Raw genomic sequence first — 12,387 nt, 5'->3', positions numbered from 1 at the left:
GGACTCCTTCAGCCCGGACGCGCGCACAGCTCGTCGGTTCCACGAGACATGGGGCTTTGCTACAGCCTGCGCCCGAGGCTCTTCGGCGACTCCAGAGGCGGCGAGCGCGCCCCCCCCGATGTTGCGCCCGGTGCGGCCGGCCCCCCCTGCACCCCCCACGCTACGCCACTGGGCTAGGCTGAGAGGTAGGCTAGACTGCCTGCCCCACAAGCCTCATGGCGAAGTGGGGAATTCGAACCCAGGTTTTCCGGGTCCCAGCCTGACATTATAACGAATCGCTGCACCACACTGACTCTTGAATGCAAGCAGGCGTGGCAATTTGTATTATTTATTTGTTAGTTCTTCAACTAAGGTCCCAGGATGGGCTACAGCAATTTAACCACAGTACTGAAAACGTTTTAAAACAAGTGGTGCTGTGGTCTAAACCACAGAGCCTAGGGCTTGCTGATCAGAAGGTCAGCGGTTCGAGTCCCCGCGACGGGGTGAGCTCCCGTTGCTCGGTCCCTGCTGAGTTCAAAAGCACATCAGAGTGCAAATAGATAAATAGGTACCGCTCCGGCGGGAAGGTAAACGGAGTTTCTGTGTGTTGCTCTGGTTTCTCCAGAAGCAGCTTAGTCATGCTGGCCACATGACCCGGAAGCTGTCTGCGGACAAAAGCCGGCTCCCTCGGCCTATAGAGCGAGATGAGGGCACAACCCCAGAGTCGTTAGGGGTACCTTTACAGTCACAAAAGGCTCGTAAAAACATACACCTTGGGCAGGAGTCACCAAACATTTTAAGCAGGTGGCCAGTCCACTGTCCCTCAGACCTTGTGGGGGGGGCGGACTATTTTTTTTTGGGGGGGAGGGAAATGAACGAATTCCTATGCCCCACAAATAACCCAGAGATGCATTTTAAATAAATAAAAGCACACATTCTGCTCATGTAAAAACACCAGGCAGGCCCCACAAATAACCCAGAGATGCCTTTTAAATAAAAGGACACATTCTACTCATGTAAAAACACGCTGATTCCCGGACCATCCGCGGGCCGGAGTGAGAAGGCGATTGGGCCGCATTCGGCCCCCGGGCTTTAGGTTGCCTACCCATGACCTTGGGTATCAAACGCCAGGGTGAACAGGTGTGCAATGTCAGGTGTGCAATGAAGGTTCCAGGGGCGCCTCTGTGGGGAAGGAGTTCCACAGTTTAGGGGCTGCCCTAGAGAAAACTGTCTCCCGCTGGGCCACCCCACAAGCCTCTGAGGGTAGAGGAACCGCCAAGAGGGCCAACTCTGGCCATCTCAGCACCTGAGAGCAGGGCTGGCCCCAGGGAGGCGAACCACAAAATGTTTTGCGCCCCACAATGGTGTGAGTGAAGACCTACAGTGCGAACAAGGGCAGGAGGAATTGTAGAATTGTAGAATTGGAAGGGACCCTGAGAGTCCAACCCGTGGCAAGGCAGGAATTTTTTGCCCAATGTGGAACCTATGGCCGTGAGATTAAGGGTCTCATGTCTACTGACTGAGCTGGGGGCGGCAGCCATGGGCATACGCAGGCTTTAAGTTTGGGTGGCAGAACCGACTTATCTGAGATGCACTTGGTCATTTAGTTAAGGATTTTTGTTTACTTGATTGGGGGGCAGCTGCCCCTCTGCCCCCCCCAGCTATGTCCATGGCAGCAGCCCCTCTTTTCCGCCAAGGGGCTGCTGTAGAGGTGACATGGGGGGCTGCCAAAGAGGCAACAAAACTGGCCTCCTAGGAGCAGACTGTAGTAGGCAATGCATTCCTGGCCGTCCCTCTACATCCTGCCGCCTGAGGCCATCGCCTCACCTTGCCTCATGGGTGGGTCGGCCCTGCCTGAGAGGGTCTGCAGAGAAGGAGGCTGGTTTTCGGGTCCTCAGAGCCTGGGTCCCCAACGTGAGCACCTCGAATTGGGCCCTGAAACGACCTGGCAACCCTCTCCGCTGTTGCAAAACGGGGGTTTCTATGGCTGAACGGAAGCGGCCCAATTTTGCCCAGGTTGTCCAGCGCCGGGGGCTTTCATCCCACCTTGGCCGGCAGGGGTCAAACTTGTTTGTCTGTATCCGTGCGTCTGCCATCCCATGCGGGGAAGATCTTGAGTCCTGGCAGCCGTTCTGCCCAGGGCGGTGGGAGGCTGCTATATAAATACACAGCGGAGGCAGCGAACGGAAGCAATAAGTTAAACAACATGTTTCTGGGGCTGGAAGAGGTGAGGACTGCGGCCGGGAGCCAGTTCTGTCGCCCCTCTCTCCGCTATGGGGCTGCACGCACCGCTGCAGCAAGCGGAGCCAGCACTCAAAGCGCCGAGTCTGATGGGGTGCCCCCCATCCTCAGACGCTCCCCACCCCTCGGCCTGTGGAGCTGTGAGCTTACGGGTGGGGAGCAACTTGTGACCCATAGGATGTCCTTGGGGCTCCCAGCTCTCATTGGGGTCGGTCAAGGTCATTTAGGACGATGGAGGTCATGGCCCAGTGGCTCCCAAACTTTTTTGCCCTCCCCCCGCTTGTTTCCATGAACTTGTCCCCCCCCCCTGCAATTGCCCGCTATCCTGCCTGATAAAAAAACATTATTCGGAAGAGCAGTTTGCATGGCCTGCTAAGGAATACCATAGTGCACTCAGATTCAAAACAAGTGGCAATTAATTGCACATTTCATAGAATCCTAGAGTTGGAAGAGACCACAAGGGCCCTCGAGTCCAACCCCCTGCCAAGCAGGAAACCCCATCAGAGCACTCCTGACATATGGTTGTCAGCCTCTGCTTAAAGACCTCCAAAGAAGGAGACTCCACCACACTCCTTGGCAGCAAATTCCACTGTCAAACAGCTCTTACTGTCAGGAAGTTCTTCCTAATGTTTAGGTGGAATCTTCTTTCTTGTAGTTTGGAACCATTGCTCCGTGTCCGCTTCTCTGGAGCAGCAGAAAACAACCTTTCTCCCTCCTCTATGTGACATCCTTTTATATATTTGAACATGGCTATCATATCACCCCTTAACCTCCTCTTCTCCAGGCTAAACAAGCCCAGCTCCCTTAGCCGTTCCTCATAAGGCATCGTTTCCAGGCCTTTGACCATTTTGGTTGCCCTCCTCTGGACACGTTCCAGTTTGTCCGTGTCCTTCTTGAACTGTGGTGCCCAGAACTGGACACAGTACTCCAGGTGAGGTCTGGCCAGAGCAGAATACAGTGGCACTATTACTTCCCTTGATCTAGATGCTATACTCCTATTGATGCAGAGTCATTTATTCAGAGTTCCGTTAAAACTCTTCAGTTGAATTAATTTCTGCAAAATGGATGAACTTGATCCAGAGCTTTTCAAAGCCTGGTTGTCCTTTGCACCTTCAGTGCACATCCTGTCACCACTTTGCCTCTTGATATCCCACCAACAATTTCTAGACCATCTACATATTCCCACATGGAAACCAGAGACAGAGGTTATATGCTTCTTAGTCCGACACGCTAACCCATGGGTAGGCAAACTAAGGCCTGGGGGGCCAGGTGCGGCCCAATCGCCTTCTAAATCCAGCCGGTCGGTCCGGGAATCAGCATGTTTTTACATGAGTAGAATGTCCTTTTATTTAAAATGCATCTCTGAGTTATTTGTGGGGCATAGGAATTGGTTCATTATTACAGTGGTGCCTCGCAAGACGAAAATAATTCATTCCGCGAGTCTCTTCGTCTTGCGGTTTTTTCGTCTTGCGAAGCATCCCTATTAGCGGCTTAGCAGATTAGCGCTATTAGCGGCTATTAGCGGCTATTAGCGGCTTAACGGCTAAGCAGCTATTAGTGGCTATTAGCGGCTTAGTGGCTTAGAAAAAGGGGGGGAAAGGGAAAAAACTTGCAAGACTCGCAAGACGTTTTCGTCTTGCGAAGCAAGCCCATAGGGAAATTCGTCTTGCGAAGCGCCTCGAAAAACGGAAAACCCTTTCGTCTAGCGGGTTTTTCGTCTTGCGAGGCATTCGTCTTGCGGGGCACCACTGTATTTTTTCAAAATATAGTCCGGCCCAACACATGGTCTGAGGACTGGTAGACCGGCCCCCTGTTGAAAAAGTTTGCTGACCCCTGCTCTAACCACTAAACCGCCCTGACTCTCCATCCATCTAGTCGAGTTCCCTTTAGGGTCTCATGCTATCTGAGATTCTTTTAAGTGGGTTGAGAAGGGTTGACTCTACATGCAAAGCACTTGCTCTGTCACTGTGCTGTGGTGTCTCCCATCATCCGACAAGGATGGGTCGCTGGTGGGGTGTACAGGGGCTTGTTTGTTTGTTTGTTTGTTTGTTTGTTTGTTTGTTTGTTACACTACCCTTCATTAGCCCACCATTCAATCTCAGGGTGGTTCACAACATTAAGATAAAATATTAAGAAAACCACACAAAATACATAAAAAAGAACAAAAATGTAAGCTCCCCACTCCCTCCCACAACACTTTTAAAAGGGTATCGCATGCCAATCAGTCAAAGGCAGAGGAATGTTTTTGCCTGGCACCTAAAGGTGTATAATGACGGCACCAGGCGAACTTCCCTGGGGAGAGCATTCCACAGATAGGGAGCCACCGCAGAAAAGGCCCCGTTCTTGTGTTTCCACCCTCCAGACCTCTCGTGGAGGCGGCACACGAAGGAGGGCCTCAGAAGATGATCTCAGGGTCTGGGTTGGTTTATATGGAAAAAGGCAGTCCTTGAAGTATTGTGGTCCTGAGCCGTTTAAGGCTTCATAGGTCAAAACCAGCACTTTGAATTGGGCCCGGAAACTAATTGGTAGCCCATGCAACACCGTCTTGCCCCGGTGAGCAACCTAGCTGCCAAATTCTGCCCCAGCTGGAGTTTCCGAACGGTCTTAAGAGGCGGCCCCACATATAACGTGATGCAGGATGTCTCAGGTCGCGCCCCGTGCGTCTTGTGACATTGTTTCTCGCACCAGAGATTAAACACAAGACATAAGGCTTCGGGGTTTACAAGCCAGGAAGCAGAGATTCCAAGCACGCCTGATCACCTTGTAAATATTAGCCCCTGGCTAATGCAGGAATGTGGGTTAGGAAGGGGACAGGAGCTGGGAAATGATGGAAACCCTTGTGACTTGGAACATGGAACAAGGGTGCATTGTCTGTGAGCAGAGTCAACAATGGATCGCCATAGATAATAGCATTAGTGACGGCAACCCCAAAATCCAGCCGTCGTTTCAGTCTGTGTGTGGACAGACATTATCTCCTTGCAAGGTCACACCAAGAGTTGCCGTGAAGTGCTGTCAGACGCATAGCCAGACCGAGTACCTCTGGGGTCAGAGGTCAACACTTCCCAGGTTGCTCCAAGAGCCTTTTTGGTCTGAGGTTGGGGGCATCGTGCAGGGAGAAGCTGTCCAAAATGAAACCGTTCAGGTATTGCAGTGGTCCCCAAAGGTTTTCATTAGACCACCGTTCCATTGGTTCCATAAAGTCATTCCCAGTGCCCCTGACTCGGCCCTATAAAAAGCATTCTAGCACTTTGCAAGGTCCGCTAAGTAAGATAATAATAAAACGCAAGATAATAATAAAACGCAAAAGATAATAATAATAAAACGCAAAAGATAATAATAAAACGCAAAAGATAATAATAAAACGCAAAACAGCCAACAATGAATTGCATGTCTATTCAAAATAAAAGGGAAACTTGTTGTTGTTTAGTCGTTTAGTCGTGTCCGACTCTTCGTGACCCCCTGGACCAGAGCACGCCAGGCCCTCAGCAACCAGTAGGCTTGGTCTTCATTGAAGTAGGCTTGGTCTTCATTGAAGACTGTCGCGACAGGATTCCCACCTGCCACCAGGTGGAACAAGATGGAAGCCCCAAACAAAAGAGCCCCCAAACTTTTATTAGCTGCTAATCCCCCATGCTGTTGTTGTTGTTGTTGTTTAGTCGTTTAGTCGTGTCTGCCTCTTCGTGACCCCCTGGACCAGAGCACGCCAGGCACTCCTGTCTTCCACTGCCTCCCGCAGTTTGGTCAAACTCATGTTCGTAGCTTCGAGAACACTGTCCCACCATCTCGCCCTCTGTTGTCCCCTTCTCCTTGTGCCCTCCATCTTTCCCAACATCAGGGTCTTTTCCAGGGAGTCTTCTCTTCTCAGGAGGTGGCCAAAGTCTTGGAGCCTCAGCTTCAGGATCTGTCCTTCCAGGGAGCACTCAAAGGAAAACTAGTTAAATTAATTTGCCCAAACTGATGAACTTGATCCAGAGATACCAGCTTTTCAAAGTCTGATAGTCATTTACCCCTGTCAGTGCCCCCCTGATGTCCACTTGACCCTTATCACACCGCCTAGGTAATCCTGCTGCCCCCCCCAGAGGGAAATACCACCTGCTTTGATAACCACTGACCTATCCAAACCGTAGCTTGGGCAGGACACAGAGAACCAGTGGGCTGGCAGAGGGTGAAGGTAAAGCCCCTTTCTTGCCCTCTTCCTTGCATCCCAGAGGGGCACGCTTAGAGCATGCCAAGTACGAGACTCCAGGCTCATCGCCCTGGTGACCCTTGGCAGGCAGAGAGGTGAGAGCCAGCGCGGTACAATGGTTAGTGCCAGACCAGGACGTGGGAGACCAGGGTTCAAATCTCCACGCAGCCATGGGACCTTGGGAGCCAGCCACTGTCTCTCAACCTACCCTACCTTGCAGGGTTGGTGTGGCAGCTAAATGAGCAAGGGGAGAACCATGTGCAGCTCACCTTGCAGGAAAAGGTGGGATATAAATGCAATATACAACAAACAAACAAACAAACAAAACTCCAGTCTGTTACATACACCCCTAGACACACTTCGTTTTGGGGGTTTTTGAAATCGTTTTTATTTGATTTTACAAATATAAATTTGTAGCATTCCAAATGCATATCCATATACAGTGGAACCTCAGTTTTCGAGTGTCTCGGAAGCCAAACATTTCAGAACCTGAACGCCGAAAACCCAGAAGTAATTGCTTCCGTTTTCGAACGCGCCTCGGAAGTCAAACAGCTTCCGCGGTGTGTTTTTCCATTTTCGCCATTGAAATTGCTGGCAGCCCTTTGTGCCGAGGTATAGAGATCACTCTGAATCTTGAGACTTCCATGGGTCAGCATTTACAACTGCATAATATTCCATATTCTATGTTTTAAATCAATCCGTATTATCCATAGTATTTGTTACATTAGAAGTGGGTTTCAAATCCTGCTAATATTTCCAAAGAACGTTCGCAAACCGGAACACTCACTTCTGGGTTTGCGGTGTCCGGAAGCCAAAACGTTCAACTTGCAAGGCGTTCGGCTTCCAAGGTACGACTGTACGCCATAGCTGTCAACTTTTCCCTTTTCTTGCGAGGAATCCTATTCGGAATAAGGGAATTTCCCTTTAAAAAAGGGAAACGTTGACAGCTATGGCGTACACAGGTGGCGCTGTGGGTTAAACCACAGAGCCTAGGGCTTGCCGATCAGAAGGTCGGCGGTTCGAATCCCTGCGACGGGGTGAGCTCCCGTTGCTCGGTCTCTGCTCCTGCCCACCTAGCAGTTCAAAAGCATATCAAGTGCAAGTAGATAAATAGGTACCACTCCAGCAGGAAGGTAAACAGTGTTTCTGTGCGCTGCTCTGGTTCGCCAGAAGCAGCTTAGTCATGCTGGCCACATGACCCGGAAGCTGTACGTCGGCTCCTTCGGCCAATAAAGCAAGATGAGCGCTGCAACCCCAGAGTCGGCCACGACTGGACCTAAAGGTCAGGGGTCCCTTTACCTTTACCTTTTTATGCTGTATGCTGAAATGGCTCCTAGACACACTTTGGATCTCTTTTTCCTCCTTGTGCTCCAGTTCTGGAAATCCTGAATCTGATCCACAAAAGGGATCTCCTGGTGGCTGACGAGCACATCATTGAACTGGAGGCTGAATGTGAGCAGGATGGGCAGCAGAGCACGGAGGGAAGCGAGGTCCGGAAATCGGGGAGCCGGAAAGCCAAGGACGTGGCGCTGCTGTATGAGGCCTTGCAGAAGGAGCTCTGGGCCGTCCTGGCTGAGTCTCTGGCCGGCAAGAGCTCCTGCCCGGCTCTGGAGCTCGTGGTGCGAGTGATTGAGCAGGAGGAGGACACCGACCGCAAGTGGCTGGCGGCTCAAGGGGACCGGGCAGGCGGCTGCGGACCCCGGCCACGAGCCATGAAGGAGCAGTGGGCTGAGGCAGTGCGCCAGCTGGTCGGACAGCGGCTGCGCCAGTGCACCGAGGGCAGGGTCCTCCCCGTGGCCACGCAGATGGACCGCCTGGCCAAGTGCGCCCTGGAGGACTTGTGCACCGTCAAGTTCCACCTCTTGCACGCCTACCCCAAGGAATACGAGGCCTTCGGGGTCTACCTGTGCAGCTTCCACCAGGGACTCGCCAGGTGCCTGGCTGAGGTAGTCCAGAAGAAGCTGAGCATCTCCGACCTCTACTTCGTCCTGGATTGGAGCAGCAACATCTACCAGAGGTAAAAGGCAGGGACGGATCTGGGCAGTCTGCACGCCCTCCAACATTTTCCTGATATTATTATTTTATTATGTATACTCCGCCCATCTGACTGGCTTGCCCCAGTGACTGGGTGGCTTCCAACGTACAGTGGTACCTCAGGTTACATACGCTTCAGCTTACAGACTCCGCTAACCCAGAAACAGTACCTCAGGTTAAGAACTTTGCTTCAGGATGAGAACAGAAATCATGCTCCGGCGGCGCAGCAGCAGCAGGAGGCCCCATTAGCTAAAGTGGTGCTTCAGGTTAAGAACAGTTTCAGGTTAAGAACAGACCTCTGGAACGAATTAAGCACTTAACCCGAGGTATCACTTTATATAAAAAGATGATTAAACACTGAACTTTTTAATTTTTTAAAAAAGTCATCCCTATAATCTGGTACCTCAGGTTAAGAACTTAATTCATTCTGGTGGTCTGTTCTTAATCTGAAACTGTTCTTAACCTGAAGCACCACTTTAGCTAATGGGGCCTCCTGCTGCCACCGGAGCACAGTTTCGGTTCTCATCCTGAAGCAAAGTTCTTAACCTGAGGTACTATTTCTGAGTTAGCGGAGTGTGTAACCTGAAGCATATGTAACCTGAAGCATCTGTAACCCAAGGTACCACTGTACAGGGCTGCCTTCAAATGTCTTCTAAAGGTTGTATAGTTACTTATCTCTGTGACTCGGGGATCACATAACTCCAGACCTTCCAACATTTCTTCGATGAAAATAGGGACGTCCTAGGGAAAAGAGGGGATGTGGGTGGTGCTGCGGGTTAAACCACAGAGCCTAGGACTTGCCGATCAGAAGGTCAGTGGTTCAAATCTCCTAACAGGGTGAGCTCCCGTTGCTCGGTCCCTGCTCCTGCCAACCTAGCAGTTCAAAAGCACATCAAAGTGCAAGTAGATAAATAGGTACCACTCCGGCGGGAAGGTAAACAGCGTTTCCGTGCGCTGCTCTGGTTCACCAGAAGCGAACCCCAGAGTCAGTCACAACTGGACCTAATGGTCAGGGGTCCCTTTACCTAGGCGAAAACCAAGTGGCTGGTGCTAGTTTGCCAAGTGGAAAAATTCCTACCGGGCCTCTCAATGGTGACCAACCAAGGTCCATAGCAAGGTCAAGGGATGAAAACCTTCTGGGGTGGGAGGGTGGGAAAAGCAGGAACAACTGGCAGGCGGCAAAGAGGGAGATCCCTGGCTGCGTCCTGGTTTAAATGGGGTAGGCCATGCCCCCAGAGACAGCCGATTGGCTGGCCAGGAGATGACGTGGGACAAGGGAGCTAGGAGACCAACACGTCTGTGGGGCATCAGTGTGGGCTTGCCCTGGACAGCTCAGTGGGTTAGAGCGTGGTGTGATAATGCCAAGGTTGCAGGTTCAATCCCCGTACGGGGCAGCTTAATAATAATAATAATAATAATAATAATAATAATAATAATAATTTACTTATACCCTGCCTATCTGGCTGGGTTTCCCCAGCCACTCTGGGCGACTCCCAACAGAATACAGTGGTACCTCGGGTTACAGACGCTTCAGGTCACAGACTCCATTAACCTAGAAATAGTACCTCAGGTTAAGAACTTTGCTTCAGAATGGGAACAGAAATCGCGTGGTGGCAGCGCGGCGGCAGCAGCGGGAGGCCCCATTAGCTGAAGTGGTACCTCAGGTTAAGAACAGTTTCAGGTTAAGAACAGACCTACAGAACGAATTAAGTTCTTAACCCGAGGTACCACTGTACTAAAAACACGGTAAACATCAAATGTTAAAAACTTCCCAAAACAGGGCTGCCTTTAGATGTCTTCTAAAAGTCAGATAGTTGTTTATTTCCTTGACATCTGATGGGAGGGCGTTCCACAGGGTGGGTGACGCCACTGAGAAGGCCCTGTGCCTGGTTCCCTGTAACCTCACTTCTCGCAATGAGGGAACCGCCAGAAGGCCCTCGGAGCTGGACCTCAGCGTCCGGGCAGAACGATGGGGGTGGAGGCGCTCCTTCAGGTATACTGGGCCTTTGAGGCTGTTTAGGGCTTTAAAGGTCAGTGCCAACACTTTGAATTGTGCTCGGAAATGTACATGTTCCTGCACTTGAGGGGGTTGGAGTAGATGATCGTTAGGGTCCCCTCCACCTCTAGGATTCTCAACATCAACCTTTTATTCGACCAACAGTCAGAAAAAAACAAATACATTTGTCAATACACAGTTAAAAACATCCAAGAAGATTTTAGAGCTTAGCCAACACTAAAAGGGCTAAACAGATAGCCCCATGTCAATACAGTCAATTATGGTCTTGCGATGCTTAAAGGCTAAAAAAAGAAATTTGGCCACCAAGAAAGGTATAGCTCTAGTGACATTATTCAGCAAGTATAAAACCTGGTTTTCTCCAGGTAGGAAGCTAAGTTGACATAGGAGTGGGTCTATAAGGTTTTGTCTAAGCTCTGCATAAGAAGGGCAAGTCAAGAGAATGTGTTCGGTGGACTCAACCACACCGATAGCACAATGACAGGTTCTCTGGGCGTATGGTACTCCCCTGTACCTTCCCCACAATATTGCAGAGTCAAGGACATTTAATCTAGCCGCTGTAAGAAGTCTGCGGTATTCCACATAGTGGATTTCTGCAAGGTAGGGGGCTGGTATGGTCCGATAAATCTGGTCCCCTAGGAACATCCCAGGTTTTACCTGGGCTATGTCCTCTTGTCTGGCAATATCACTCAGTCTCCAGGAGATCACATCTCTAGCTTGATTGTACATCATAGACTCAAAGTAAAGGTGAGACAATCCACAGGATTGAACCTCGTTAATGACCTCCCTTTCCCACGATGATTGGAAATCATCCCTCAATATCAAGGGGAGGGGGCAATACCCACTGGTTTAAAACAAAGCTTGAGCCATAGCCAGAGCTTCGTCTTCAAGGCCACGTACCGTAGAGCTTGCCAGCCAACCTCTAATCTCATGACCGCACCGGCTAGAATCCTCTAGGATTCTATTATTCCCTTGCCCTTTTATAAGCACTGATCCTTTTATAAGCACTGATCCTTTTATAAGCACTGATCCTCACAGAGCCAAAACAACCCCGTCCACCCAGGCTTGGGGAAGCCAGACGTTTGTTCTGATCCGGTTTTATTCTTCTTCTGTTCTTAATAAACAAGGTAGTTCAGATATGTGACTAATACTTAACACACAGCCTGTCCCTTTGATGAAACACCGTTGATTAAGGGCTTTGAACACCAAAGCCAATGTTAATCCCGCAGCTGATTTTGGAGGGTAGAGTTCAGACCAGGTATGTATGAAGTCATAACAGAACACCCCTGAGCATGTGCAGAGTGACTCCAGCTCGCTACAAGCTTTGCCCCAGACGCGTCTGACTTCAGCCAGCTCTGGCTGCCAGGCTGTCACAGTCTTGCCTTTGCGCACAGAAGGTAGGGAGGCTGTGAGCGAAATTTATTAATTATTCTTAATATCCCACTTTCCCCTCCAGATCGGGGATCAAGGCAGCTTGCACGAATTAAAACCGCTCAGATAAAATATAAGGAGCTAAAATTGTATAAAAGACCATCATTAAAGAGTCATTAAACTCTAATAGAATTGAAACAATATTTGAAAACAGATGTATTTGAATACAGATAGTAAAAGCAGCAGAGCGCGACGTAAACGTCCTTTCCTTAAAAAGCAATCAGGTCCCTAAGGCCTATCAGAACAAAGTGATCTTCAGTAGGGCTGGGCGATATCTGGTTTTCAGCATCATCATATATCACCGGCTAAACATTGTGATATACTGATATGTTGTGAAGTCTGAAATAAGGATGAAGCTATGTAGAGGCATTGGCTGGCTTCATGGTTTTCCCCACATTGCAATTGTTACGCACACACACACACACACACACACACACACACAAACAAACAAACACACACACCATGATTTGCAATATATCGCCAGAACAAAAATTATGAAACC

General features: G+C 50.1%; 1 protein-coding gene across 1 annotated transcript in view; it reads left to right on the top strand.

The window, feature by feature from the left end:
- EXOC3L2 (exocyst complex component 3 like 2) overlaps positions 1–12,387 on the top strand; it is a 55,127-nt gene that overhangs the window by 17,046 nt on the left and 25,694 nt on the right. Inside the window, exon 3 of the mRNA XM_081868820.1 lies at positions 7,781–8,423. Coding sequence (XP_081724946.1) covers positions 7,781–8,423 — 643 coding nt within the window. The remainder of the gene's footprint in view (positions 1–7,780; positions 8,424–12,387) is intronic.

Source organism: Podarcis erhardii (genome assembly GCF_964252035.2).
Source record: "Podarcis erhardii genome assembly, chromosome: 7".
In the NCBI taxonomy this organism is placed as follows: Eukaryota; Metazoa; Chordata; class Lepidosauria; order Squamata; family Lacertidae; genus Podarcis; species Podarcis erhardii.
Note: the sequence above shows the minus strand (reverse complement) of the source record. Positions and strands in the feature narration are given on the sequence as shown.